At 51.8% G+C, this 24,896-nt stretch overlaps 13 protein-coding genes across 13 annotated transcripts; 5 read left to right on the top strand and 8 right to left on the bottom strand.

Annotated features, from left to right (window-relative positions):
• Positions 1 to 280: 280 nt before the first annotated feature.
• Positions 281 to 975, top strand: CLAFUR5_05094 (FK506-binding protein 1; the record flags this gene model as incomplete). Its single annotated transcript, XM_047904242.1, has 5 exons — positions 281 to 501; positions 559 to 623; positions 680 to 752; positions 809 to 871; positions 927 to 975. 5 exons carry the CDS (start codon positions 281 to 283, stop codon positions 973 to 975), a joined length of 471 nt encoding a protein of 156 aa, XP_047761029.1.
• A 163-nt stretch (positions 976 to 1,138) lies between these two features.
• Positions 1,139 to 1,828, bottom strand: CLAFUR5_05093 (uncharacterized protein; the record flags this gene model as incomplete). Its single annotated transcript, XM_047904241.1, has 1 exon — positions 1,139 to 1,828. The coding sequence occupies one exon, from the start codon at positions 1,826 to 1,828 to the stop codon at positions 1,139 to 1,141; it is 690 nt and encodes a 229-aa protein (XP_047761032.1).
• Positions 1,829 to 2,577: 749 nt separating this feature from the next.
• CLAFUR5_05092 (Small nuclear ribonucleoprotein-associated protein B) lies at positions 2,578 to 3,385 on the bottom strand (the record flags this gene model as incomplete). Its single annotated transcript, XM_047904240.1, has 4 exons — positions 2,578 to 3,099; positions 3,151 to 3,222; positions 3,277 to 3,285; positions 3,359 to 3,385. The coding sequence occupies 4 exons, from the start codon at positions 3,383 to 3,385 to the stop codon at positions 2,578 to 2,580; spliced, it is 630 nt and encodes a 209-aa protein (XP_047761031.1).
• Positions 3,386 to 3,718: 333 nt separating this feature from the next.
• CLAFUR5_05091 (60S ribosomal protein L11) lies at positions 3,719 to 4,505 on the top strand (the record flags this gene model as incomplete). Its single annotated transcript, XM_047904239.1, has 4 exons — positions 3,719 to 3,721; positions 3,818 to 4,016; positions 4,071 to 4,320; positions 4,379 to 4,505. The coding sequence occupies 4 exons, from the start codon at positions 3,719 to 3,721 to the stop codon at positions 4,503 to 4,505; spliced, it is 579 nt and encodes a 192-aa protein (XP_047761034.1).
• Positions 4,506 to 5,882: 1,377 nt separating this feature from the next.
• On the top strand, positions 5,883 to 6,734 carry CLAFUR5_05090 (uncharacterized protein; the record flags this gene model as incomplete). Its single annotated transcript, XM_047904238.1, has 1 exon — positions 5,883 to 6,734. The coding sequence occupies one exon, from the start codon at positions 5,883 to 5,885 to the stop codon at positions 6,732 to 6,734; it is 852 nt and encodes a 283-aa protein (XP_047761033.1).
• A 331-nt stretch (positions 6,735 to 7,065) lies between these two features.
• CLAFUR5_05089 (uncharacterized protein) lies at positions 7,066 to 7,950 on the top strand (the record flags this gene model as incomplete). The annotated part of the gene is made up of 1 exon (XM_047904237.1): positions 7,066 to 7,950. One exon carries the CDS (start codon positions 7,066 to 7,068, stop codon positions 7,948 to 7,950), a length of 885 nt encoding a protein of 294 aa, XP_047760261.1.
• A 446-nt stretch (positions 7,951 to 8,396) lies between these two features.
• Positions 8,397 to 8,745, bottom strand: CLAFUR5_05088 (uncharacterized protein; the record flags this gene model as incomplete). The annotated part of the gene is made up of 2 exons (XM_047904236.1): positions 8,397 to 8,537; positions 8,587 to 8,745. 2 exons carry the CDS (start codon positions 8,743 to 8,745, stop codon positions 8,397 to 8,399), a joined length of 300 nt encoding a protein of 99 aa, XP_047760262.1.
• Positions 8,746 to 8,844: 99 nt separating this feature from the next.
• On the bottom strand, positions 8,845 to 9,423 carry CLAFUR5_05087 ((R,R)-butanediol dehydrogenase; the record flags this gene model as incomplete). Its single annotated transcript, XM_047904235.1, has 1 exon — positions 8,845 to 9,423. The coding sequence occupies one exon, from the start codon at positions 9,421 to 9,423 to the stop codon at positions 8,845 to 8,847; it is 579 nt and encodes a 192-aa protein (XP_047760254.1).
• Positions 9,424 to 9,726: 303 nt separating this feature from the next.
• CLAFUR5_05086 (EEF1A lysine methyltransferase 4) lies at positions 9,727 to 10,486 on the bottom strand (the record flags this gene model as incomplete). The annotated part of the gene is made up of 3 exons (XM_047904234.1): positions 9,727 to 9,915; positions 9,964 to 10,230; positions 10,286 to 10,486. 3 exons carry the CDS (start codon positions 10,484 to 10,486, stop codon positions 9,727 to 9,729), a joined length of 657 nt encoding a protein of 218 aa, XP_047760255.1.
• Positions 10,487 to 11,739: 1,253 nt separating this feature from the next.
• Positions 11,740 to 13,532, top strand: CLAFUR5_05085 (uncharacterized protein; the record flags this gene model as incomplete). Its single annotated transcript, XM_047904233.1, has 5 exons — positions 11,740 to 12,041; positions 12,091 to 12,178; positions 12,225 to 12,576; positions 12,625 to 12,949; positions 13,004 to 13,532. 5 exons carry the CDS (start codon positions 11,740 to 11,742, stop codon positions 13,530 to 13,532), a joined length of 1,596 nt encoding a protein of 531 aa, XP_047760252.1.
• Positions 13,533 to 14,173: 641 nt separating this feature from the next.
• On the bottom strand, positions 14,174 to 15,431 carry CLAFUR5_05084 (uncharacterized protein; the record flags this gene model as incomplete). Its single annotated transcript, XM_047904232.1, has 3 exons — positions 14,174 to 14,415; positions 14,469 to 15,087; positions 15,141 to 15,431. The coding sequence occupies 3 exons, from the start codon at positions 15,429 to 15,431 to the stop codon at positions 14,174 to 14,176; spliced, it is 1,152 nt and encodes a 383-aa protein (XP_047760253.1).
• A 1,556-nt stretch (positions 15,432 to 16,987) lies between these two features.
• Positions 16,988 to 19,414, bottom strand: CLAFUR5_05083 (Vacuolar amino acid transporter 3; the record flags this gene model as incomplete). Its single annotated transcript, XM_047904231.1, has 2 exons — positions 16,988 to 17,164; positions 17,219 to 19,414. 2 exons carry the CDS (start codon positions 19,412 to 19,414, stop codon positions 16,988 to 16,990), a joined length of 2,373 nt encoding a protein of 790 aa, XP_047760258.1.
• A 482-nt stretch (positions 19,415 to 19,896) lies between these two features.
• CLAFUR5_05082 (Beta-glucuronidase) lies at positions 19,897 to 21,510 on the bottom strand (the record flags this gene model as incomplete). Its single annotated transcript, XM_047904230.1, has 3 exons — positions 19,897 to 20,429; positions 20,471 to 21,006; positions 21,503 to 21,510. 3 exons carry the CDS (start codon positions 21,508 to 21,510, stop codon positions 19,897 to 19,899), a joined length of 1,077 nt encoding a protein of 358 aa, XP_047760259.1.
• Between the last annotated feature and the right edge of the window lie 3,386 nt (positions 21,511 to 24,896).

Raw genomic sequence — 24,896 nt, 5'->3', positions numbered from 1 at the left:
GAGAGGTCAGCACTATGCTGAGATCGGCAGCACACGCTACAGGCCATTGAGCCAGTGAGAGATGATCCTTCTATTGAACCTGCATAGAGCTTTTCATGCGGTCCCTCGATCAAGGACCAAACAACGCTGCGCAAAGATCGAGGCTCGTGGAGTCGTGATCCTGGCTCGTGCGCGGAGGTGTGGAGACCGGCCGGGCATCAGAGTTCTGCCGAAGCGAAGACATCTGTCAAGGTTAAAGGGACTGGAGCTTCACATCCTGACACCTCACCCTTTCCTCGTGATGTTCAAAACAACAACACGTCTGTTCAAGCCAAACGCAATCCGAAACTTCACAACTACACCATCCCGTCCATTCCACTTCTCAGCTGCCAACATGGGTGTCACTAAGCAGAAGCTCCAGGACGGTGACGGCAAGACCTATGCCAAGGCTGGTGACAACATCACCATGGAGTACACTGGTACTCTGTTCGATGAGAATGCGCCAAACAAGAAGGGCAAGCAGTATGTTTGCGTATAAACACAACAACGATGCCAGCAAGTCGGCTGACAATGCTTCAGGTTCGACTCTTCCGTCGGCCGCGGCGACTTCGACACCAGAATCGGTGTAGGCCAGGTCATCAAGGGTATGCCAATGCCATTGCCCGATCCCAGACACCTTCCAGCTAATACTCATGCACAGGCTGGGATGAGGGTGTCCTCAGCACTGACGGCGGCATGTCTCTCGGCGAGAAGGCCACTCTCACTATCACTGGGTAAGCTCACAGAATAGACAGGCACGAACCACATAGCGAGACTGATTACATGACAGTGACTACGCCTACGGCTCAAGTGGCTTCCCGGGTCTTATCCCAGCAAATGCCACCCTCGTCTTGTGAGTCGATCTTTATGACAACTTACTAATGCCCAGTACTGACTTCATCCCGCAGCGACGTCCAGCTCAAGGCCATCAACGGCAACCGTGCTCCAGGCTTGTAAGCACAGTGGTTGAAAGATGGTCTAGAGTTCGTGGGGAAGCCTTCTCAAATTCACCATGACGATAGACACTGCGTGGTAGTCTACAGGCTGGCCAATTGTGATTTGCAAGATAGAGAGTGCACCACAACGAGTCACTGAGCTCACGAGACACACAACTCCTCTCTCACGATCTCCGCCTCCACCTCCAACCTTCCTTGTACACTTGGCCAGCCCTCTCAACCTTCCTCGCCTCCTCTGCCCACCTCTGACTCGCACTCACCCTATGATGAGGCCGATCCTTATAACTCCCATCCCTCGCCCTAATCACCGCATCATACTCAAATTGCACATCCTTCCCACGCTTCTCTGGCACGTCAAACCGATCCAACCAACGATTGAGGTTCATTCGACAATTCTTCGCCTTGGGTGTGAAAGACAGTGTAATCTTGACGGTACGGTCTGGTAGCGATGTTGTTCCGCTCGTGCTTCGAAGTCGAGCCATCTGGGCTTCACTCAGCCGGTTCAAGAACGTAACAACATGAGCGAAGTTGTAATTCCGGACAATTGTTGTTATAGTGCTGGAGTGGAAGAGGAGCGCATCGTTGAACACTTCGCAGATTTGCGGACAGACGGCTGTCAGTGGGGACGAGATTGTGAGAGGCTGGTCTTTTGAGCTGGAGAGGGAGGCGGAGCGGCCGAGGAGGACCCAGCGGTAGATCTCGTCGCGGAGCTCGCGGGGCAGACAGAGGAAGGGGAAGTGTGTCGTGTCGTTGAGCTTGGGTAGTTTCGCAGGTGCTTGTCGAGGTGGTGGATTGGTCTCTGAAGCTTTGCGTTTGAGAGATGGTACGCGTGGAGTCGGGCGAGTTAGTGCCATGCTGCTGGTGTGTGTTTGCGAGCGTGTGTGCAAAATGTTGTGGCACTGAGACTCTTTATCTAAGTATTGCCATGTTGTGGATCTTGCAGCTTCTCAGGCAGCACCAGGCAGCAAAGGCGGCTAACGAATCCTTCGACAATGCACGTGACATCCATGTTCAGCGAACGCAATACGTGCTCTGTGTTCGACCGATCACAGAGTATTGACTTGCTGATGTGCCGTCTGAACGCCGTTCGTGAGCGGTAGGAGATATCTAGTGGTGCCGTTTCGTAGCGGTCTGCTTGGGACTGTGCCGCAGCTGTCGTGTGCATCTTGTCCCATCAAGAACAGCTCGTCGCACGTATTGACGAGCATCGTCAATCTCCGTTGTTCAACGAGCATTGATTGCTCATACTTGTGTGTTTCTAGAACAGTCAGCATTTCCGATGAGCATGAAAAACATTGTGTGTGAACAGATTCAATCCACGATATCCCATTCCACTGCCATTTGCGTCGTGCTTAGCATCTCAAGAACGCCATCGCTAATGCTAGATTCTGTTCTGCTTTTTGTTCGACCTTGCCTCGACTGATTGCTTCCACCGTCCTCGTGGAGGGGTATGATTTTGGGCGATGCGCGTTGGCGACCAGTAGGTACTTCTCGATGGCGGTTGTGTCCGGCCTTATCATACATTCGCAGCTTGCCGCTTTCTGCAATCTGTGGTCATGGCCCCTTTTTGTTTCCTCTTCCGTTCCCTCCCACTACCTCACATCTACCGACCGGGGAATCCGCCTGGTGGAGCACCAAAACCACGACCACCAGGAGGCTGGAAACCAGGTGGTGGACCACCGAAACCTGGAGGACCGCCGCCGGGTGGAAAGCCAGCTGGAGGGAAACCGGCAGGAGGACCACCTCGTCCTGGGAAACCGGCCGGTGGTGCGCCTGGGAATCCTGCGCCTGGGAAGCCTGGTCCGCCAACACCTGCGGCTGGTCCCTGCAGTCCGATACCTGCACCTCGTCCTGCAGGCTTCGCGATTCCTGGACCTGCTGCCACAGCTGCTGGAGCCCCACCTGGAGCGCTCTGTCCTAGTCGTGCTGCGGGATCTGCTGGTGGTGGTCCATCGACCGCGCAAGATACGATTGTCGCGCCTCGAACGATTGCCAGACCCAACATGCGCTTCTCCTCCGTCTCGATGACCTGTGCGCCCGACTGTGCGCCTGGTGCTCCTCCCTGCTTGGTCTTGCGCTTCACCTTTCGGAATTCTTCGCATTCGGAGAGGACCAAGTTCATGTGCTATTGACAGTCAACAATGTTGTCATGCCTGTCGGAGGATCCTTCTCCTACCTTATCAAATGCCAGCATCTGGCCCACGAGTTGTCTGCCATCGGTCATGGTTGCGCGCATTCGGTAGTTGATCTAGGGGAGTGTAAGTGAGATGTCTCAATCGCATGTGATGGAGGATATACTCACGTAGCCTTGCTATAACACATATCAGCGGTCTGTCTCTGTCAACGCAGGACTCCTTGAGGTGTGGAGCGAGGGTATGACTTACCATCTTGCCCTGCTTTTGAGATGCCATCTTGAGGATGTCGCGTGCCTGAGCACGACTTTGATGGTGTTGATGTGGTCGTTAGTAATTTCCCTGCACTTTCTGGTGAGTATGCGCCAGCACACCAGTAGCAAATGAGGACGTGAGGCTGTTTGGCGCGTGGATGCTTTCCTCCGTCTCACACGAGCTCGTCGCTCAAAGTTCTCGAGCGGGAACAGCCGCACCTTGCAGATTCGCCAAGGCCAAAGTTCGTCTTCGGCCCACATCCGGCTTGCACACGATTCTCTCTCTCCAAGTTCGTGCCGAACGACAGTCAAACTCCTTTACCAGCCAACAGCAAGGACGTGACGGACACACTTCACAATGGTACGTCGACACTATCATCCGACATTGCGCGATCTCGATACGACCGGCGACTTGCGACAAACACGATCCGCCAGCTAACATATTTTCGCTTCTCAGGCACGAGGAGAGAACTCAACGCAGCAGGCCGATGGCCAGAATGTCCGCACCCAGGGTGGCAAGGACAAGTCCGCCAACCCAATGCGTGAGCTGCGCATCCAGAAGCTCGTCCTGAACATCTCTGTCGGCGAGTCTGGTGACAGACTTACCCGTGCCGCCAAGGTGCTCGAGCAGCTGTCTGGTCAGACTCCAGTCTACAGTATGTGCTAACCCAGTCGACACTCTCGCAAGCACCAATTGACACCTTCACCAGGCAAGGCCCGCTACACCGTCCGGACCTTTGGTATCCGTCGTAACGAGAAGATCGCCGTCCACGTCACTGTCCGTGGCCCAAAGGCAGAGGAGATTCTCGAGCGTGGCCTCAAGGTCAAGGAGTACGAGCTCCGCAAGCGCAACTTCTCTGAGACTGGCAACTTCGGTTTCGGTATCTCTGAGCACATCGATCTCGGCATCAAGTACGACCCAGCGATCGGTATCTACGGAATGGACTTCTACTGCTGCATGTGAGTTGGACGGCGAAGCTGTTTGGTTGTGGTTGAGATACTGATCCGTCATGAACAGGACCCGTCCAGGTGAGCGTGTCGCCAAGCGCCGTCGCTGCAAGTCCAGGATCGGAGCCTCCCACCGTATCGACCAGCAGGAAACCGTCAAGTGGTACAAGAACCGCTTCGAGGGTATTGTCCGATAGACGCTGCCACGGCAGTAGTCTTTGCACGTTTACGGCCATGGAACAAAAGATGGAGCATGGGATCTGGCGCAACAGAGCAAGGCATGGATATGATGGCTAGGAAGATAGTACAATCAGCAACGGCCTATCGGAGCTGTCGTGCATGAGCGAGATCAAATACAATGGTTCCTTCCATGCGAAGTTGGCTTCACCGGGTGTCCCGATTCATGTGCAGCTGCAAAACCATTCGATCTTGTCTTGTTGCCGTCCTCTCTTCTCGTGACCTCTGCACTTCGGTTGCGGGGCTCTTGCCTGTAGGTGTGTTCTTTCGTCTCCTTGATGGTGGTGACTTTTGCCTAGCGCTCTCGACCGACCAGTCTTGTTCTGTCTAGACTTGCTCTGCCAATCAAACTCTCCTCCAGCTCCCACAGTTCGATGGCACTAGACACTTCGGATAGCGATCAGCCACGCTTGTAATCAAGGGTACGACGTCTATGTACCGCAAATTGACCCCAACCGAGTCCCAGGTTCAGTCCTGCCGCATCAGCGCACGAGAACCACCGTGCCCACGGCTTGCCACTTGATATCTTGAAGGTCGAAAGCCCCGATTCGTAGAGGCCACTTGCGTTGACATTGAAGTCGCATCGGGTAAGCGGCGGCTGGCTGATGGACATGCGACGCCATGATACATTCGGGGCAAATATCCTCGCTCGCGCATCGTCTGTGCTAGCTGTTCTGGCTCTCGATGCCATCTTTGCAAGCCAACGACTGACGATCATGTCTCGCGGTACCAACTCTTTTCGACTGGAATTGCCATTGGACCCTCCTCCCTGCAGTAGCAGGAAGAGTGTTCTTCAGAGCCTGGCGGAGTTCAAAACGACAGAGCGCCCTCGTGTACACACACGTTAGGCCCTCAGGACCGGGCATCTGGGAGACAGCTGCAGGAGGATCATCTTTGCAAGCTTCGTCATGTTGAACACTCTGATAGCTGCCATGGAAGCACTGCCATGGTGATGGCACCACTGTCAAGTGTGCGTTTTGTCTGGGAGGGGGGCGAAGTTCAGCTGGACTCGACAACAGGTCCGTCGGGCATGCGTGTCCTTCGAGCCCGTCGCTGGTGTTGTGCAAGCCATGTTCATGACGAAATGCACGAAAGGAGAGAGACTGAAGGTCGAGAACCGCAACAAGTGTTTTGCTCACACCGGGAGCGGTCGCCAGAGATGGTGGAAACGGGCACCCGCGAAGATGCCTATTCTCGCCGGTTCTACCAGCCCCACGGCGCATGCAGCAGACTATGGCGCCTGTCTGGCTGTTTGAACTTCTACAGCACCCTGGCCTTTTGAGATGCACTCTTCTTTTTGACTCGATGCCACTGACATCGGGGAGCCGCAGTACATCATGGCCAAAACCAAGAAGCCGAAGAAAGCGAGACTTACACCAAAGGCAAACGTCCCACCCACACCAGGATCATCCGTCACAGACACGAGGGTCGACAAGCTCGCCGTGGCCGTTGGCAACCTTACCATCAAGAACAAACTAGACTTCAGCAAGGCACTTATCAAGTACAGGCCTCCCAAGCTCGCAGCACCCGCAGTCTTTGGCACATACGAGCTGGTGGAGCAGATCCTCCTGAGTATGCCTAAGCCACGGAGCAAGACCACCATGAAGACCATCCTCCTCTCGCAGCGAGTGAGCAAGACGTTTAGGGGCGTTGTAGAGCGATCCAAGGCCGTTCGCAAGGTGCTGTTCTTCGAGGCTTGCGACGACTTCGACAAGATGAGAGACTATGTCACCTGGAATCCATTGCTGAGGGTCACGGAGTCACTCGAGGAGCGCACAGTCCGCAAGAGTCATTTAACGTCATCAGATGGCGATGGCTATCTTAGCATCAACAACGTCCTATTTTTGGGCCCAGAGAGGCTGAGCAAAGCCCATGGTACGAAAGGGCACCAGTCTGAAAGTTGGCAGAAGATGTTGCTGGCACAGGACGAAGTGGAACCGGCGTACATTAACACATGCACGAAGGTCAACGGCAGATCTCTCAGTTTGGCCCGCACACTTGATGCAGAACACACGATGGGCCGGGTGGCTGATCTATTGCGTCTGAAGTTCGAGGGTGTCAAGGTCCGTGAGTATTATGATGGAGACGATGAAGATACTGCGCAGTACTTGGCGGAGATCGAGGGGAGACAGGCTATGGATGCGGAAGAAGACGATGACGGGGAGGACGACGAAGCCTACAATGAGTAGTATGCTGAGGAAGCAGATAGGGCAATGGAACAGGAAGAGGAGTACTTTGGAGACTCCCATACCTGATCGGTACGTCTCCTCTTGTGTAGTTGCGAGGACATGGTAGCGGTGCGAAAGGAATGCGCCTGCCATTTCACGTTGTAACGGTTGCCTTAGCGTCATGTGCTTGCAGCTGCGGCGGACTGTCACTTCTGCCTTCACATCCTTCGCCCACTTTTCACTCACGCGCATACCCATTCCTTCAATCGCTCCACGCACGGTAGGTAATGTGGTCACCTCCTGCACTGCTCGCAACGCTTGACACCGACACAACGCAGGCACATTATCCGCCATGCCGAGAATGTCGCGATCGTTGTGGAAGAGCAATTCATGGCACCGGAGAGGACGTGCACAGGACAATATTGTTGTAGATGATGAGATTGTCGACTTGACTGCGCTGGCCGCCACCTGGGCCATGGAGGGAGCACATACAGCAGAGACAAGAGTTCTTGCAATCTACGAAATTCTCGAACAAATCCTACTCAGCATCCTAGCTACTCCAGATGTCTGCGCCATGAAGACCATTCTGCTCTCTCAGCGCGTCAACCGCAACTTCAAGTTCCTCATCGACAGGTCTGAGCCAATACAGCAGGAACTCTTCCTCAAGCCAACACCCCATGGACTGAACGAAGCAACCCGTGAAGAGAAAGATCTACATTGGACAGAGTGGGATCCTCTCCTGTCCTGCCGAACATTCGACGCGCAACACAACCGGCGGCTGAAAATGCGCGGGCGCAGATACAAGGCCGACCCGTCGACAATCAACGATTTCGTACAACTCAACAGCAGGTACTTCTACATTCCGAGAGGGAAAAGCCGGTCACGGTGTCACGGAAAGCCATACAGTCAAGGCAGTTGGCAACGCATGTTACTGTGTCACGGGCGAGGCTTCGGCAAGCCGCTGAAGGTGGTGGCTGCTACGCGCGGGACGCTTCACATCAATCGGCAAAATCGGCTGGTTGAGGGAGAAGGGCCCAGGCACATTGAGATCTTGAAATCGATCGAGGCAGAAGACACCTTGGGAAAGATCGTAGATATGGTCCGGCTGAGAGCGCGAGGTCAGAGTCTGGCTGCACATGGGTACAGCCTATCACCTGACGATGTGGAGAGTGTCTATAGCGGTGAAATGAGCGACGACGAGAGTGATGGAGGCGTACCACTGGAGGATTACATCTGATCGGTGGGCAGGTGATGAGGGTAGTGTCAGCAGCACGTGAATACCCGGGCGGAGTTCCAGACACCAAGCTTGGTCGTTGTTTTCCCAGACGCGCTCGCTCGCTGCACATCACGGCCGAAGCCAAGCAGCCTTAACTGCAATGGAAGTACTGTAAATGTTCAGATGTGTCGGATCACAATGCGCTATAGTTGCTCAATATATGTGGCAAGCACCGCCGGTGAAATACTGCGAACAGCTATGAGCGCCTCGTCCTCTTTGACGTCCTTCGAGATGGCACATCCTCGCCCTCCTTGCTACGTTTCGCTGGCAGTACCTCAATGTCACCATTCTATACCACTCGAGCCAAGTTTTCCTCCTTCGGCGTCACCACGATCTTGACGTGCTGGTCCTTGTTATTCACCAGCTCTTCAAATCCTTTCTCGCGGAGATCTTGCAGCAATATCCGGCTAGTGATCATCTTCTCGACACCATGAAACTTTCCCGGCAATAAAGTCATCCACGACCGCTTGGAAGTCTTTGCTGTCATAAGCGAACGAGAACTTGATCGTCAGCTCTTTCATCATGGCGTAGTGCTGTGGGATGATCATCTGTGAGGCTGTCAGGATGGTGCAGAACTACCGGACTTCTTCGACTTACAGGCTTCTCCCACCCAGCTACGTTCACGTAGGTCCCTCTCGTCCGGAGAGCGTCCATGCCAGCATCGAGGCCCGCGGGGGTACCAGCACAGTCGAATACTACGTCAACACCAATGCCGCCGGTCAGCTTGCGGCATTCGTCACCAATCTTGACCTTCATCGGCGAGATGACCTTGTTTGCCAGGGCCGCAGTATGCTCTCGTCGAATCTTGGTAGGCTCCGAGACAATTGCTGACCTCACACCGACCGCGTTTAGATTTCACAGAACACTGAGACCGATTGGTCCTCCACCAACCACTAGCACCGTCAGCTCGGAGAAGTCCTTGATTCCAGAAGCTGGCAGCGCATGTCGTCCAACACAAAAAGGCTCGATCAGGGCAACCTCATCCAGATTTTTGACGTCATCAGGGATACGATAGCACATCCTCGCATCAACAGCCACAAATTCGGAGAATCCACCTCCACCACCTGACAGCCCAACAAAGCCCCATTTGTCACACAGGTGCTCGAGCTTGTTGCTGCAGGGGTAGCATGATTGACAATTGATTCTAGGATCTACCATTACTGCTTCGCCGACTTTTAGGTCTGAGCCTCCGGCGGCTTTCACGATTCGTCCTGTGAACTCATGGCCAAGCACGATGGGGAGGTGTTCCTTGGTAATGGAGTGTGGTCGCTCTTTTGGTGGAACGACCAGGGGTCCAAGGAGATATTCATGAAGGTCTGTCCCATAAACTCCGCACCATTCGACTTCGATTAGGACTTCGTGATGTGCTGGCTCCGGTTTGGGTGTGTCTTCGATCGGAACATCGCCTTTGCCGTAAAAACGTGCTGCCTTCATGTTCGTAAGGTGTTGTTGCTGGAGACTCCATTGTCGGAGTTGCAGTCGTCTGCATCAGCTTTGACTCGGGTTTGACGACAGCGAGCATATTTCCGCATGGTAGTCGTGCCACCCGAGTGCATTGTTGATGCACGAAAACCCCGCACAGGATTGGACCCGCAACTGATCGCGGTCTCGCGGTGCATCATGTTGCGGAAGCACGACAAGCCAGCCATAGGCAGTCGTATGCTCATGCGCGGAGCCACAAGCAGTTGCTCTCGCTCAGTCACCAGTACGGGTCAGGTTGTTGGCAAGAAATCCTCGTCAGGCCGTATGGTCGGCAGACTTTTTCCGTAAAATCCAGCCATAATAGTCGAACGAGCTCTCGTTCGTTGCCAGATTCTCGATTTCCATGATCCATATATCGTCCCGATTGAGCAGTGGGCGAATGAAGTGAGGCTGCCGATAGGTCACGTACAAAAAGAGTCCATCGTCTTTCAGTACTCGATGAAGCTGGACCAATCTCAGTACTGGCCATCAATCTCTGATGCATCGACTCACTTCGTTGATGTATCTTTCCGTGTTGTTGAGAACATCATCAGGAGGACTCCACGGACTGCCATGAATCATGGCATCCATGGTACCCTTGTCAAAAGCCACGTCTACAGATGCTGCGCAGATATGCTTCATGTCGCGAATATCGGCCCACCTCCACTCAATACCACTGTCAACAGCGTGACAGCTCGACATCAGATCAACGACAACTTGGGAGAAGTCGACGCATAGTTGGTTCTTGTAGCCTAGCGCGGCCAGATCCGAGGGTATGGTCTGTCAAGATGTTGAGCCGGTAGTCCTGGAGTGATCATGTTGACACTTCACTCACGCTGTCGCCGGACCCTAGATGCAAGATCTTTGGGTTGCTGTCGGGCTTTCGGTGTTGGAACAGATGTGCTTCGAAGAACGGCTTCAGGGCATCAAAGGTTCGGAACCATTCGTGTGTGGGACTCTCGCCGTCTGACTTGCCGTAACGCGAGTCCCAGAACTGCGGCGTGGCCAAAGCCTTGCCTTCCTCATCCGAGCCCATGCTCTAGATACGTGAGAGGTACTGTAGCGTTGGTGTCTTCTCTGTGCTTCGCTGGAGTCTACAGGTGTCCTCGAAGCAAGAGCCAAGTAAGCTCAGGTACTCAGCCTACGTGGTCTCAGCTTCTACGCTATACCGCAAGCGGGCGCGAAGCTGCACGCACCTACGCTTTGAAAGCTTGGACTGGTTCCTATTGGGCGACGAAGCGAGGTGGTTCTGATTGGCTGAGACTAAGAGCCAAGAGGCGAATCTGGCAGGCCCGGCAAAATCTCGGCGTCAGCCAACGCGACCTAGTTCCACCTTGTCATTACTTCTACTGTCTTAGTATCATCATCTCACCATCTCATCATCTCAATCTGCCTCTGCCTGCAGCCATTCCTGGAACGTTTGATTACGCTGTACATATTGCTTACGGAAGAAGAACGTTAAGCACCGCCGACTCCGGCATCAATGATTTCATTCAGACAGCGCGTCACGAGGACAATATCACGTCGCTTCCGCGGCCTCTGAACAAATCTGTCATCCTCTCGAGCCAAGGCTGCGATCAAGAGCGATGTGCTAGATTACAACTGGTCCGTCTCGATGCGGCAGGTGAGAAGCTGCTGAATGCCAGGACCGCCGCCTTATCTTGGCAGCGTCTTGACCTCGTGGCACAAATGCTGCCTCACTCACCGACATGTTGAGTTGCCACGCGCCTGCGAGGCCCCAGCCAATCGGAACATTTTTCGGGAGCTGTTCTCTGCATAGCAATGTTCCCTTCATTCATCGGTACCGTCGTATCGAGCTCATCTGGCCAAGCTCGGTGGTCATCGTTCTGGCTCATTCATTAGCCAGCAGAGCTCATCAACCACGAAGCACCATCAGTCTTGGCCGTCTTGTAAAAGTCCACTGCACATGCTGGGCTTACGGGGCCCCAGACTCGAGAGACTCTAGTGCGTACTACAGAGCGTGGTAGCGAGACACGAATGCATGGCTAGCACGAATGATCTGGGCAACGCACGTACTGCCGGCATATCGTTCTGGCCGCTCTTCACATGCTTCCATAGCACCGATGCTCCCGCATTGCTTTCGTATAGCAATCTTGGATACCGCTCACGCCGCGCGGTAGAGGGGTAAACAGTGCCTAATGCGCTCCAGCCTGTAAATTTTCGCTTATCTTGTGAGCGTGGCAACGATAGCGCAGACTGCGAGTGCACCGAGTCGAACGCCTCCATGGAAAGTGTCTATGAGAGCTCGAAGTTGCGAGGTATAAAGAGATGGCACCATCCTCGCACAGCGTTCCGCAAGCTTTAAGTCGTAGCTCCGATCTGACGAGAAACGAATCTTTGCCTTTCAAGATGACTACAGGTCCTATGCGAGTCGATCAGACTCCCGACTCCAGCTCCGAAGAAGCTGCGGTGATGGACGAAAAGTCCAAGCTGTCACAAATCGAGAACGGCGTTTCCAATGCGCATACCATCAACATCGACCCGATCAAAGAGAAAGCTCTGGTCAGGAAGATCGATTGGCATGTCATCCCTCTGGTCATGCTGCTTTACCTCAACTCCTTTATCGATCGGTAAGTCTCACTTATCAAGCAATGGAAGCAAGACACTGAACTCGCACAGTGTCAATATCGGAAATGCTCGTCTCTATGGGCTGGAGGAAGACCTCGGCATGCAAGGCAATCAATACCAAATCGCAGTCTCAATTCTCGTAAGTATCATCTTTCTCTGACGAAGTGCCGTGCTGACTGGTTGAGTTCGTTACTTACGTTCTCGGAGAGCTGCCGTCAAATCTCATCATGAAGAAGTACGTCCGCCCGTCGCGGTGGATCGCCTGTATAACTATGGGCTGGGGTGTCGTAGCCACATTCAGCGGCTTTACGCAGTCGTACGCCGGACTGATCGTCTGCCGATTGCTGCTTGGTCTTACCGAAGCTGGCCTCTTTCCTGGCATGGTTGTGTACTTGACATTCTGGTACACCAAGAGAGAACTTGCACTCCGAACAGCCTATCTGTTCGTTTCAGCGGCCATTGCTGGATCGGTCGGAGGCCTGTTAGCCTATGGCATCGGGTTCATGGACGGCCTTGCCGGCTACAGTGATTGGCGATGTGAGTAGATCATGCTCTCAAGTGGTACAGACGACTGACGAAGAGCAGGGATCCTGATCATCGAAGGCATACCGACTATCATCCTGGCCGTCGTATGTTGGTTCTACCTCGCCGACGAAGGACACACTGCCTATTTCCTTAATCAGGAAGAGCGAGATCTCGTGCTTGCTCGACGCGCTGCTCAGACTGGAGTCACGGAGACATTCAGCTGGGAAGACTCTCGCAAAGCATTGACAGACTGGAAGACGTACTTGTTTGCTGTGACGCAGTTCTGCGCCGCTTGTATGCTGTACAGCTACAGCACGTTCCTGCCAACCATCATCTTGCAGATCATGCCCGAGGCTGGTCGCGCCACTACACAGCTGTTGACAATGTAAGAATCTGAAGCGATGCGGGTCAAGTGTTGATAAAGCTAATGTATCTCCAGGCCATGCTACGCTGTCGGTGCTATCGTCTACCTTTGCCTTGCTTGGCTCAGTGACAAGAAGCAGACGCGTGGACCTATCGCCGCCTCTTGTGCTGCAGTCAGCGTCATCGGATACGGTATCCTGCTGTCAAACGGCCCACCTGGTGTTCTCTACTTCGGCTGCTGCGTGGTTGCTGCCGGTATCTACATTGCTCTTGGTCTCAACATTGCTTGGCTCAACACCAACAACCCGAGATACGGCAGTCGGACCACAGCGTCTGGTACGCAGATCATGCTGGGCAACACCGCTGGTATCGTAGCGCCTTTCCTGTACCCTACGGAAGACAGGCCCCGGTTCGTCAAAGGTCACGCTACTAATCTGGGTCTGGTGGCGTTGGGTGTGCTCATCTTTACGTTCTTCCATCTGTACTTCTCGTGGGAGAACAAGCAGCGTAGGTTGGGGCGTCGTGATCATAAGATGGAGGGCAAGACCGAGGAGGAGATTCTGGCCATGGGTGCTGATAACCCTCGGTTCGTGTATACTACTTGAGATGGACATACTCAGGCATGAGCTCGCGCTGTGCATACTTCTCATTCCTCAGTGGCTCAGTTGACGCTTGTGCTGGCGAGCGCCTCTTTCACTGTCTCCAAAAATACAATGTGGATGGCTCCGCGGCATCACGCTTCGACCAGCGTTGTGTCTCATCGTAATCGAGTCCAGGTGTTGTATCCCGCTTAAAGCTTAGATCTGGCCATTCGCAGCTTCGATGACCACTGTTGGCCTGCAGAAGGAGATCTCCTGTGGTACACTGTTTCGGAGGCGCCAATGATCCTACTTCCAGGTTCGACAGACTCGTTGACAGTCGAGGAGCACGAAGGTTTCGGCTGAATGCGAGAACAGTGTGGCGAGCTCAATTATGGCGAAGAAGTGGTCGTTAGCACAGAGTAGAGAAGTTGTCGTGTATGTAAAAGCGACGTTGCCGGAGGTCATACTTTTAATATCCATTGGTTGCCTGTGCAATTACAGCTGTGCCGCGCGAGGGTTCGATTGATCTCACACGGCGCACAGAGCAGCTTTCACCCGATGCAGCAACATGTGCAGCTGTCTGCAAGTTCTTTATCGTTATAACTATGAGATACGAAATATTGTACACAGTGTAGGCTTTGCCTCCATTGGTGATCCCGCACAATCTACCTTGACTGCTTGGAGTCCTTCTGCTGCCTGTACGATCCAAAAGCTGCAGCCTGTGGTCTATACGAAGCAGGGTAAACAGGGTCGATCAGTCTGCCGATGTGCCAAATACAGGCGTTGTCGACACATGTCTTCTTCTCGACCCTAGCATTGTTGACCTTGCCGTCCGCAATCGTGATGTTGAACCCTGTAGTGGAAGTGGCCTGCATTGGCATACGCTGGCTGTAGTTGTTCACCAGACCTAAATGAGAGTTAGCAAGTGGATCCTGTATACGACGGGATCATAATACGTACCAAATCCAAGCGTGAAACTTGAGAATGGGTTGGTGGCTGGTGCCATCATGGCTTCCATCGCACCCTGTGGCAGCGCCTCGAATGCGGTGTTGCTGGGAGCCAGATAGATCCACTTCTTCTTGCCACCTTGACGGTCCGCATCATAAAGACCAAGTCGGACGAGGTAGGATGGCGCGATATCTGTGTAGAGCCGGTTCAAGGTCGAGAGCTCGGAATCTCTGGCGAGCACATCTTGAACGGTGCCGGACTCGTAAGAAATGGAAGGCATGCGACCTCCTGCATCCTCACCGAAAAAGGTGATCAGACCATCAATGAGACCATCGATCTTGTACACAGCGCCGTTCGAAGCACGCAGTGGGCTGTTGCGTTGGTTCACGATACGCGCCTGGCAGTACTGAGGCGCAGCAGTCCTGGTCAATCCGGCGTTTGAGGTCACACAGCCACTTCGGTCGAAGCCCAGTGTCGACTGACCGGCTGTGCGAAATTGTTTGTTCGAACCGAAGTCCTGCGCTCTGAGGTCTGCTTGAATAACATGGGTGTACAGGATCTGCTCAAGCAGCGGGAACGAAGCCGGCTCTTGGAGCTGCTCGATCACAGTTGATGGCAATTTTTGAAGTGCCTGAGCATCATTAGCAATGATGAAAGAGGACACACGCGGAATGGAACACTGACCTGGTTTGTTGGTGCAAAGACGGTGTACTTCGTGCCGTCGAGTCGTCGAGGATCATTGAAGCGTTCCTCGAACATGGGACCTGGCTTGCCCATGAAGCCAGTCTTGAAGAAGAGGCTGTAGAACATGGAGAGATCTGGATCCTGGCTGATTGTAGTCAAGACAGGCTGTAGCTGCCCACCTTGCTCCCCGCCATTCTGCCCATACTGTGGCTTCGAGTCCTGCGCCATGACACTGCCAAATGACAATGCGCCGGCACACAGGAGGGCAAGAGATTGAGCTGAGCCAAACATGATAGCAAGTGACTGGAGAATGGGTGAGATATCGTGTATGATGAAGAAGATGGACACAGCGAGGCAAGAAAACACAACCTTCTGCTATTCTTATAGCGCTCCAAATTGCAAGGGCGAAGAAGCGTGATATGTGCTGCATCGTCTCACACTCCGGCAGCAAGTGCTACTTTTTGTCGTGTGTGTCAGCCTGTCCGCGAGCGCTTCATGTCAGCGCCATGACTCTCTGAGGAAGTATGTTCGCTGGTTTTCAGGCAATGGATATCAAAGCAAACGAAAGCACAGCCATACCATGCCGACTGGGGCCATGAAGCTTCGGTGGAATAGACACCATGTCTCTGTCGCTATGTCGATCTTAGTTATGCCTCATTGTTCAAGACTTGATGATGGACATGCGATAGACGTCCACACAATGTGGGCAAGTCCAGGCATGGGAACCAGCGGCGGTCTGGTCTTGTCCTGTGTGCCATAGCACGACACACTGCTGCAGCCCTGGGCATGTATCAGCAAGCAGTGAAAAGAGATGAGGTCTAAGAGCTTGCCAGCTCCTCGGCATTCGTATGTTTCAGTTGGCCGCAAGCAGTTGGGTGCTGACTCGTCGCTGCAGGACAGGGTTCAAGACGTGCATGGCAAAGCTGTATATAGCGTAGATGATAAGCTTTTGTGCAGTCTCAGCAGATAGTCCTGTGAAGATATGATGCGTGATTATGCAGGTGGCCAGTTCTCGCGATCAGATCTGATCGCTGTAGGTGTTCTCCAGGTGGTGGAGGCTGGCTTGTCAACCGTATCTTTCTGCGTTGCTCTGCCTTTCGAACAGATTCTTCCGCGAATATGACTCTGTCTGCAGTGTTGCGTCGGCGCCGCGGAGTTCGTGATCGCTCCTCTGCAGTGAAAGGATCCAAAGATGGGAAATAATGGGCGTCGTCTGTGTTGGTAGCCAAACATCGGACTCCAATGGCGGAGAGATCGGGAAGACGCACAGCCTTTGCTCGCATTGCGAGGGCTCGATGCATTTTGTGGTGATCCCGTGGGATGGTATGCAGGAGTTCGGGGAAGAAGAAGAGTATGAGGAACCGAGGGCTATGGACAAAAGAGGTGGCCGCTATGCTCTCGAACGAGGACCGCAACAGCGAACGTTGTGCGATACGCCTAGTGCCTTCGACAGTGTTAATACGGCGGAGACAAGCTACGTTGTAGTGCTTCCACTTCTTTAGTAATTGCTATACTCTGCTGTCGCGCATGCGGCCGTTGAGGGATGATCCGACTCTTGTATAGACGGCCGCCTCTTTTGTCCACAGTCTTCGAACGAGGGTTCCGAGGGTTCGATACAGCGGCAAAGTCGAGTGGAGTCACGCTAGACCGCTGTGAGATCCATGCCAAGTGCCAGGCCTACGAGTGGCCTCAGTGAAGACCAATACCGGCCACATACATCTTCTCTATATATATATGTATCTCTCATACATTCGTACATCCGTCTTGCGCCTCGATCGACAGACCAAGCCGCTTACAGTCTTATACAAAGAAGCCACTCAGTTGATGGTCATGGCTTCCGTCCGTTCTCACATCCTGGGCAGAGTATCACAATACCCCGGGCTCTTCTCCTGCTGTCCATTCGCCCACGCAATGATCGTCAATGCAGTCGTGTAGCTCATCATAAGAACTCCGAAGATCACAAGGAGGACATCAGCGACGCGCTGCCATGTTTTGGTTGCGACGGCGCGGTAGTGCATCAGAGGCTGGCGATAGTGTTAGCAAACTGTTGTTCTTTTGGTGGCGTGTGAAACACTTACTGGGTAGATATACACCAGCGGGATACAGGCAAACGAGCCCACCAACGAAACGAACTTGTCCAGATCGTTGGCTCCCGCCCAGGCGATGCATGCGCACAGTGCGACCATGAAGAAGCGGAAGATGTTCTTCTTCCACTTGATCCATGGGTTGTACTTGCCAGTCCTGCTGAATAGTTGTTGACTTGTGATCTCGATCGCTGGGTAGATCTGCAGAGGTGTGCTGAGCAGGATTGCCAAGCTGTAGATGAATTGCACCGCGTTCACGATCTTGTCATCTTGTGGCATATTGAGCAGAATAACTGTCTTCGTCTCGCTGCCGTACGCAGCGTACGAGAGCGCTCCAGCAGAGATGAACACAACCGTAATAATGACCATAACTGTACCCATGACCTTGGGGAACTTTTTCGGTTCGGCCATTCCAGATTGAATTGGGATGACAAGACCGACACCCTCAAAGGTGAAGATGGCAGTCCCAATGAGCAACGTCCAGTATTCAGGATTGAAGTTTTCGTAATCGCCGAAGCCGTGCTGCTTGACGATTGTATGGACATCGTAGTAATAGACGTAGATCAGTCCAAGTAAAATGAAGAGATCCGCCAAGAGAGCCAATTTTTGGATATGGTTGATATTTCTGTACAAGCTCAAGGGCAGGAAGATGATCATCTGAGCCAAGATCATGAAGCCAATGTCGATATCGGTCCGGCATCGTGTCACCGCAAGCACGAAAGCTCGCAGGTTCTCTGCAACGAAGACGATGTATGCAGAGCTGAATCCGATCTGCGATATGACCAGCGAGAAGTTGATGGAGTTGCGGAAGTAGTTGCCGAATATCTTGCCGCCCATGTCTCCAAAAGACGCAGGTACCTTTAGTCGGATGCTGACCAGCAAGATGAAACAGTAGTATGACAAGGCGGCGATGAAGAAGAGGACCACATTCGAAAATAGCATACCTCCGTTGAAGTAGGCGCGAGGAAGGAAGAGCACACCCGTCCCGACAAAGGACTTAAGGAGCAACATGGCCGCTCCAAAGGGTGTACCTTTCCCTTCTGACCTATGCTTCCTCTTTCGTCTCCTCTTGCCAGGTGTGAGCAGAGCAGAATCTTCGCCATAGTCTCGGTCATCGTCCTGGTCGCCTCCTTCCGTCGTGGCTTCTTCGTATGCATCTGATGAGAAATACTCGTCTGCTTCGAGCACTTCGTCATCTTCCTCCAGCTCTTCGCCGGCAAAGTGGCCGTAGAGGGTCAAGAACTCGATAAAGTTGTTGGTGTGAAACTGTGGGCGAGTAGGCTCGGGATTGACCTTACAACCTCCACCAGCAACATTCTGGTTGATACTGCCGTAGCCTGCTCTTTGACGTGTACTCGAGGGAGCGGGCGATCCTGCATTTCGCCGCAGATGGTCTCGTCGGAAGCCACCTGGCATTTGTATAAACGATATATCGTCATCGTCGTCGTTGTCGTTTTGTTTCGGCTGGCTATAGCTCATGCTTCGTCGAAGTCTGCCCTCGCGATCTTGTTCACGCTCTTTCTTCTCGGCATACTTGTAGATGTGGCGATGCGTGTCTCCACCTTGTAGCTGCAGACTTGAGAACTCATCTTCCAAGCCAGCAGGACTATCTTCTCTTTGTTCTGTCGGGAAGCCGCTACCTCTGTGGAACGATGCAGCAGGCGAGCTGGCTCTGGGATCGACCAGATGCCTCTTCAGCACTTCAATATCCTCTTTCTGGTTCGGGTCGCGACTCGGGCTCCGGCCAAGCTGTGTTGCGTAGGATGCGGGTGTGAAGGATCCCACAGGCGTCCGATCTCGTTCAGGGCTCTCGTAGCGCTTCGTGCCTTGGGATTCCCTCATGGCTGGCTGCGAGCCATGTCGGGACGGAGAGTGGCCGGCTGATCCTCTCAATGCTTGTGACAGCGACGAAGGACCCGGCCCGGGCAGCGATGTTCCTGAGGCTCCGGCCAGCGGCTCTTGACTCTGCTGCTGCATCTCCTGGATGGGGACATTGGGCGTAGAGCGGCCACTCGGCGAGCCAGCAGCCACGGGATCAGCAGCTAGCCGAGCTGTTCGCGAGGCCCGTGATGGCGACCCGGCCCAGCTGGCGTCTGTCTGCTGCGTCAGTCTGCTGCCTGAGGGCACAGGTCTAGCCTTGGAGCCTGAGGAGGGACTGCCGGCGCCATCGTTGGTGGTGGGCATGGACATAATTCGCGGACTGCAACTGCAACAAGCTCAGCCTGCGGATGTGCTGCAGAAGAGTTTGTGTGGTGTTGCTGAGCAGCAGCAGCGTATCCCTCCAGACGCGCGTGGTACAGCGATAGGGCAGGTCCACGTGCCACAGTGCCGGGTATCAGCTGCATGTATGATGGCGTGTCGCTTTGTCTCTCGCGTGCATCACAGCGGTGGGCGGTGCACCACGGGCCCGGCATCCTGACGATAATCTCAAAGCCAATTGGCTACAAGATTTAAGGTAGCCCAAGCCTCAAGCCCGGGAGGTGGCGCCGTTACCGCCGGCCGCGTGGTGGACTTCTCTTTGTTTGACCAACACCACCTCACATGCTGCAGACACATTGTCGTCTTCAACATCGACACACCATCTCTTCCTGTCGGATCAAGAGACATCATATTCACTTGTACAAGTTGACGCGTGTCTACACCGTGTACGTTCCCTTCCTCGCGTGCAGCCTCTACTTCCCAAAGTCCACCATCACCGCACTGCTCCACGGCACCTCCACCTGCAACCACCCTCCCTTCCTCACTCTTGCACTCTCCCCTCGCGTAACATTCCCCAACAACACCGGCCTCCCCTCATCCAGCTCGAAGTTGTAACTGTACCCATCAAACGTCACCCCACTGATTGCATCACTCCCATTCGCCATCAACCTCCTCAGCCCTACCTCCCCTTTTACACCCTTCGGCACCTGAAACCTATAACGCTCCACTGGCCTCTGCCCCTCACTCCAATACTCCTCATTATAGTCAGTCTCATTCCACGCCATCAAATTCACCACCACAATCCTCTCCAACTTGTCCCCCACATAAGCCGCATAAGCTGCCTCCTGCTCCCTCTCAAGCGGCAAATTCGCAATCTTCGGCGCCTCGCCCGTGACATCTCCCATCAACGCAGCGACGGCAATGTTTCCATAATACGGCGCTTTTGTCCCCTTGGTGCTTCGGTTCGTGTCGACCGGCTGCCAGCTCTGGTACCGATAGTTCGTTCCTTGGTGCATGTGCACACGAGAGATGTTGTTCGCAGCGCACCAGAGATTGAGTCTACGCCCCAGAGCGCTGCGCCGAAGGTATTGGAAAGCCCTGGACGGCCTTGGCGGAAGAGGGAGTTGGTTTCGCCAAGGATGAAGGGGAGGCTGTGAGGGTTGTGCAGGGAGCGGGAGAAATTTAGCAATTCGGAGACGGAGTGGATCGTGTTGGTGTGGTTCATGAGGGTGCCCGGGAGCGTCACGCCAGGTGACTCGGCACCGGCGATGTAGTTGTGTGCCGAGATGTGGGAGATGATGCTGGAGTTGGCGAAGCCGGAATTCCAGGCTTTGATCGGATTCAGAAAGTTGGAGGCGTTGGGGCCTAGGCTCGTGGAACCTGCACCGGCAAAGGAGGGGGCGTAGTATCTGTATTTGGAGGATGTGGCGAGGTCGGGACACGAGGCTTCGAGGGCATTGTGGATGGCGGTGGTCCAAGTGAACCATTCGTTGAGGTAGTCTTGTTCGCTCCACGTGTAGTGTCGCCGCGGTGGTCCGACCTTGAAGAGGTCGGGTTCGTTGCCGAGCTCCCACTTGATGCCACTGGGCTAGGGCAGGGTTATGACGTATGCATGCGCGGGTGCCTCAGGCATTCACTCCCTGAGCTTATCTCTCTTCTTCCTTTCGCTACATACTATCTCAACACATTATTAGTTATACTTTATATAGTTATAAGCCCCTCTATATACTACTACGTATAAGGTTACTATTTATTAATATAAGTATATTTAACTTACTATAACGTGCTTTACTACCGAGCGGGCTATACTACCGAGCGGGCCACTTTTACTAAGAACTATACCACTTCTATAGATATAGCTATATAACTACTATTATAGCGCGTGTTAAATAGGTACGAGTTACGTAGTAGTAGAAGACGGCGGATCACACAAAAGACGAAGAAGGACCTAATAGGATAGCGTATATCTATATATAGTATCGCTAGTGTTAGTATAGGTAGATACTAGGTGTCCGGATGTTTACTAGCCTATAGGCTAGCAAACCCTAGTCACGTGATCTAGTCACATAACATACTCACACCCACATACTTGTCCTACGGCCTATATGTTCTTAATAGCGTGTATTGTCTTCAAACGAGGCCAAACTGACCTTGGCTATCTAGGCTACGAAACGCGACGCGACAATCACGAATCGACTTACTATAAAGGTATACGACGCGTCTCGAACTATACTAGGGTATCGATTGAATAGACGACCTCCTCGGAGTGACTACGAGCCTAATTCGAAGAAGCTTATAGAGCTAGAAGAGAGGGTGATACTTGAGTATATACTTAAGCTAGATCTTAGAGGTTTTCCGCTATTAAAGGCTAGTATACGAGCAATAGCCAATTTATTACTATAAGAGAAGGGTCTTAAGCCCGCTAGTCTTAATTAGATAGACAGGTTTATTAGGCGGCATCGTGAGCTAAAGGTTCGTATAACACGTAGATACGATCGTTAGCGAGCCCTAATAGAAGATCTAGACGTTATCGAGAGGTAGTTCTTACTTATACGTAATATAAAGGAGAAGTATAGCATCCTTAACTAGGACACCTATAACTTCGACGAGACAGGGTTCATAATAGGTATTATTACGTCTTAGAGCGTCGTTACGGGTTCAGAAAGGCGTAGTAGAAAGAGGAAGGTCGTTTAATAGGGTAATAGAGAATAGGCAATAGTAATTAAGACTATCTATATAGACGGAATAGCGCTCCTACCCTACGTTATCCTTATAGGCAAATAGCCTATTAGTACCTAGTACTAAGACGGCAACTTGGGTCTAGACTAGACAATCGGGCTAATAGAGAACGGCTGGACTAACAATAAGTTCGGTATACGGTAGCTAGAGTATTTCTAGAAGTATACTATAGCTCGTACGACTAGGGTATAGAGACTGCTTATTATCGATAGCTACGAGAGCTATAACTCGAAGGCATTCTAGAATCTATATAAGGAATATAAGATCTTAGCTCTATATATACTATCGTACGCCTCGTACTTACTCTAGCTATTAGATATAGGTTGCTATTCGCCTTTAAAGAAGGTATACGGTACTTAGCTCTCGGGCTTAGTACGCTAGCGTATCACTTATATCGATAAAGTAGAGTTCCTACGCGCCTTCCGGGCAGCCTATAACGCTATATTTAGACAGGAGAACATCCTATCGAGCTTTAGAGGCGCTGGTTTGGTTCTATTTAATCTATAGGTAGTGATAGACAAGCTTAATATCAAGCTATATACGCTAACCCCTCTAGCTCCGGACTCTACCCCTTAGGAGTCGAAGACACTACGAACTACAAAAGAATTCGACTCTTAATCGACACTAGTAACAAACAAAATGCGTGCCCGGGCAGGTTTATCGCTAAACTCGTTATAGGAAGGGGTGTATTAGCTTGTAAAAGGGAGTAGAGAGATAGCGTATTAGATAGCTCTTATACGAAGCGAGATTAGTAAGCTACGTAAGTCTAACGAGGCCCTTATATAGCGAAAAGCACGAAAGCGTAAGTACATTCAGTCTAGAGGGTCTCTAACCTTTGATAAGGCGTCGCAATTAATACCTCTAGAGGATACTAGGAGGTAGGAAGTAAGTAGAGAGTCGCTAGATAGTGTTCGGCTAGTACTAAGGCTACGACGCTATAAGCGATATAGCAAGTCGGGGTATAACGTACGTACCTATTAAGTAGACTCGCTAGATAGCGAAGAATCTAAAGAGGAGTTGTCCTCCTAGTAACGATTCTATAGGATGTCGTCGTGTTAAGATACCGTCGTAATTAAAGTAGAAGTAGTATAGTTCTTAGTAAAAGTGGCCCGCTCGGTAGTATAGCCCGCTCGGTAGTAAAGCACGTTAATCGCCGTATAATACCGTAATCTAAGCGTATATATAGATAATAGGATATGTCTAGAGAATTCTATTTAGTATATAACGAGTAGGAACATTCCTAATTTATCGACGAGGACTATCTATTTAATAGCCCTTATTAAGACGAGTAATCTACTTAAGTAGTAGCGACCCGCCTACGCTAGCGGCGGCGTAATTATAGTATAAAGAACCCTAAAACTAAGGTTCCGTTCCCCTAACGGTAGACCCTCGAGTTACGGAGCTACGGAGGATAACTACCTAATTAGGAAGCGCGACCTCATCCCGAATAGTAGCGGAGGATAGTAACTAATAAGAGCTATAGCCTTACGAATATTTAGTACTAAGAGCTAAACCGAGGAATAAACTAGGGAAAAACCTAGGATATAAGCTAAGGCCTACTATATAGAAAGTAGAGGCTAACGATAAACAATATAGCGTAGACGACTCTATATACGGAGGCGGAAAACTTACTAGGGGATAACGAACACCTAGCCCGGGTATTTAAGAATACTATAGTATAGCTACTAGGAGCGCTAAAAGCGCTATTATACTAAATCCTAAAGACAATCTAATAAGTAATATAAAAGGTAGCCTAGAGACTAACTATATAGGTAATAATAGTAGTAAGTAAGAATTAACCCTCTACGAAGGTAAGTAATACGGTACGCCTATATATTACTAATCCGGCGGAGAAACAAGAAATCGTAGCCCTAATAAGTAAGGAGATTATCGATAGAATCGGCTAAAAGAAGGTAGTTAGAGTGAAGGTAGAGGTAATAGGCGTAGTAAGACTCTTTACCGTATAAGAGTCTAATAGACGAAAACTAGAGACCTATAAGGAGTAGACTACTAAAGTCGCGAAGTCGGTACGAGTCTCCTACTAATAGTATATCGTTATTGTCTACGGGGTCCCTAGGACATTTAAGGTCGAAGACCTTCCCTAACTCTAAGTATAGAACTAGAACATATCCCTAGGAGTACGACTAACGGAGGCGGTATAGTTATATAAGACAGTAGACCAAGAGAAGACGTATTTATCGCTTATTATCTAGGTAGAGACAGCGGAACAAGCTAACTAGATACTAGATAATATGCTATTCTAGAACTACGAGAGAATAGACACGGAGATCTATTAGAGTAGCTATAGGGTACTATAGTACTTCTAATACTAATAGTACGGTTATATAGCCCTTAAATACGGGGAGAAGACCCTAAGGTATCCTTACTACGTAGGCCTATACTAGGGAAGGGAATGCCTAAAAAAGGAGAGTAGGTATATATACTACGGTAGAAGGCACCTAGCCTATTTAAATTAATACCTAGCTAGAATAGTAGTATAAGAACGAGCGAGACAAGTAAGGATCTCTATACTAGCTAGGTACCCCTAACGACAGTAGGAGGGACCTACCGTATATAAGGGCTTCGAGCCGAGTAAGAGGAAGAGGGTAGAAGAGTTAAATAAGGGAACCTAACCTTAAGCGTATCTACCTCCCGGTAGGCCTAGATACCTTAACCGGGCTACTAACGTACTAGGCCAAATACGAATCTTTAGGGCGCTCTAGCGGTCCTAGGG

Source organism: Fulvia fulva, chromosome 4, assembly GCF_020509005.1.
Source record: "Fulvia fulva chromosome 4, complete sequence".
Lineage (NCBI taxonomy): Eukaryota > Fungi > Ascomycota > Dothideomycetes > Mycosphaerellales > Mycosphaerellaceae > Fulvia > Fulvia fulva.
The sequence above is the reverse complement of the archived record's forward strand: the minus strand, read 5'-3'. Positions and strand labels throughout refer to the sequence as shown.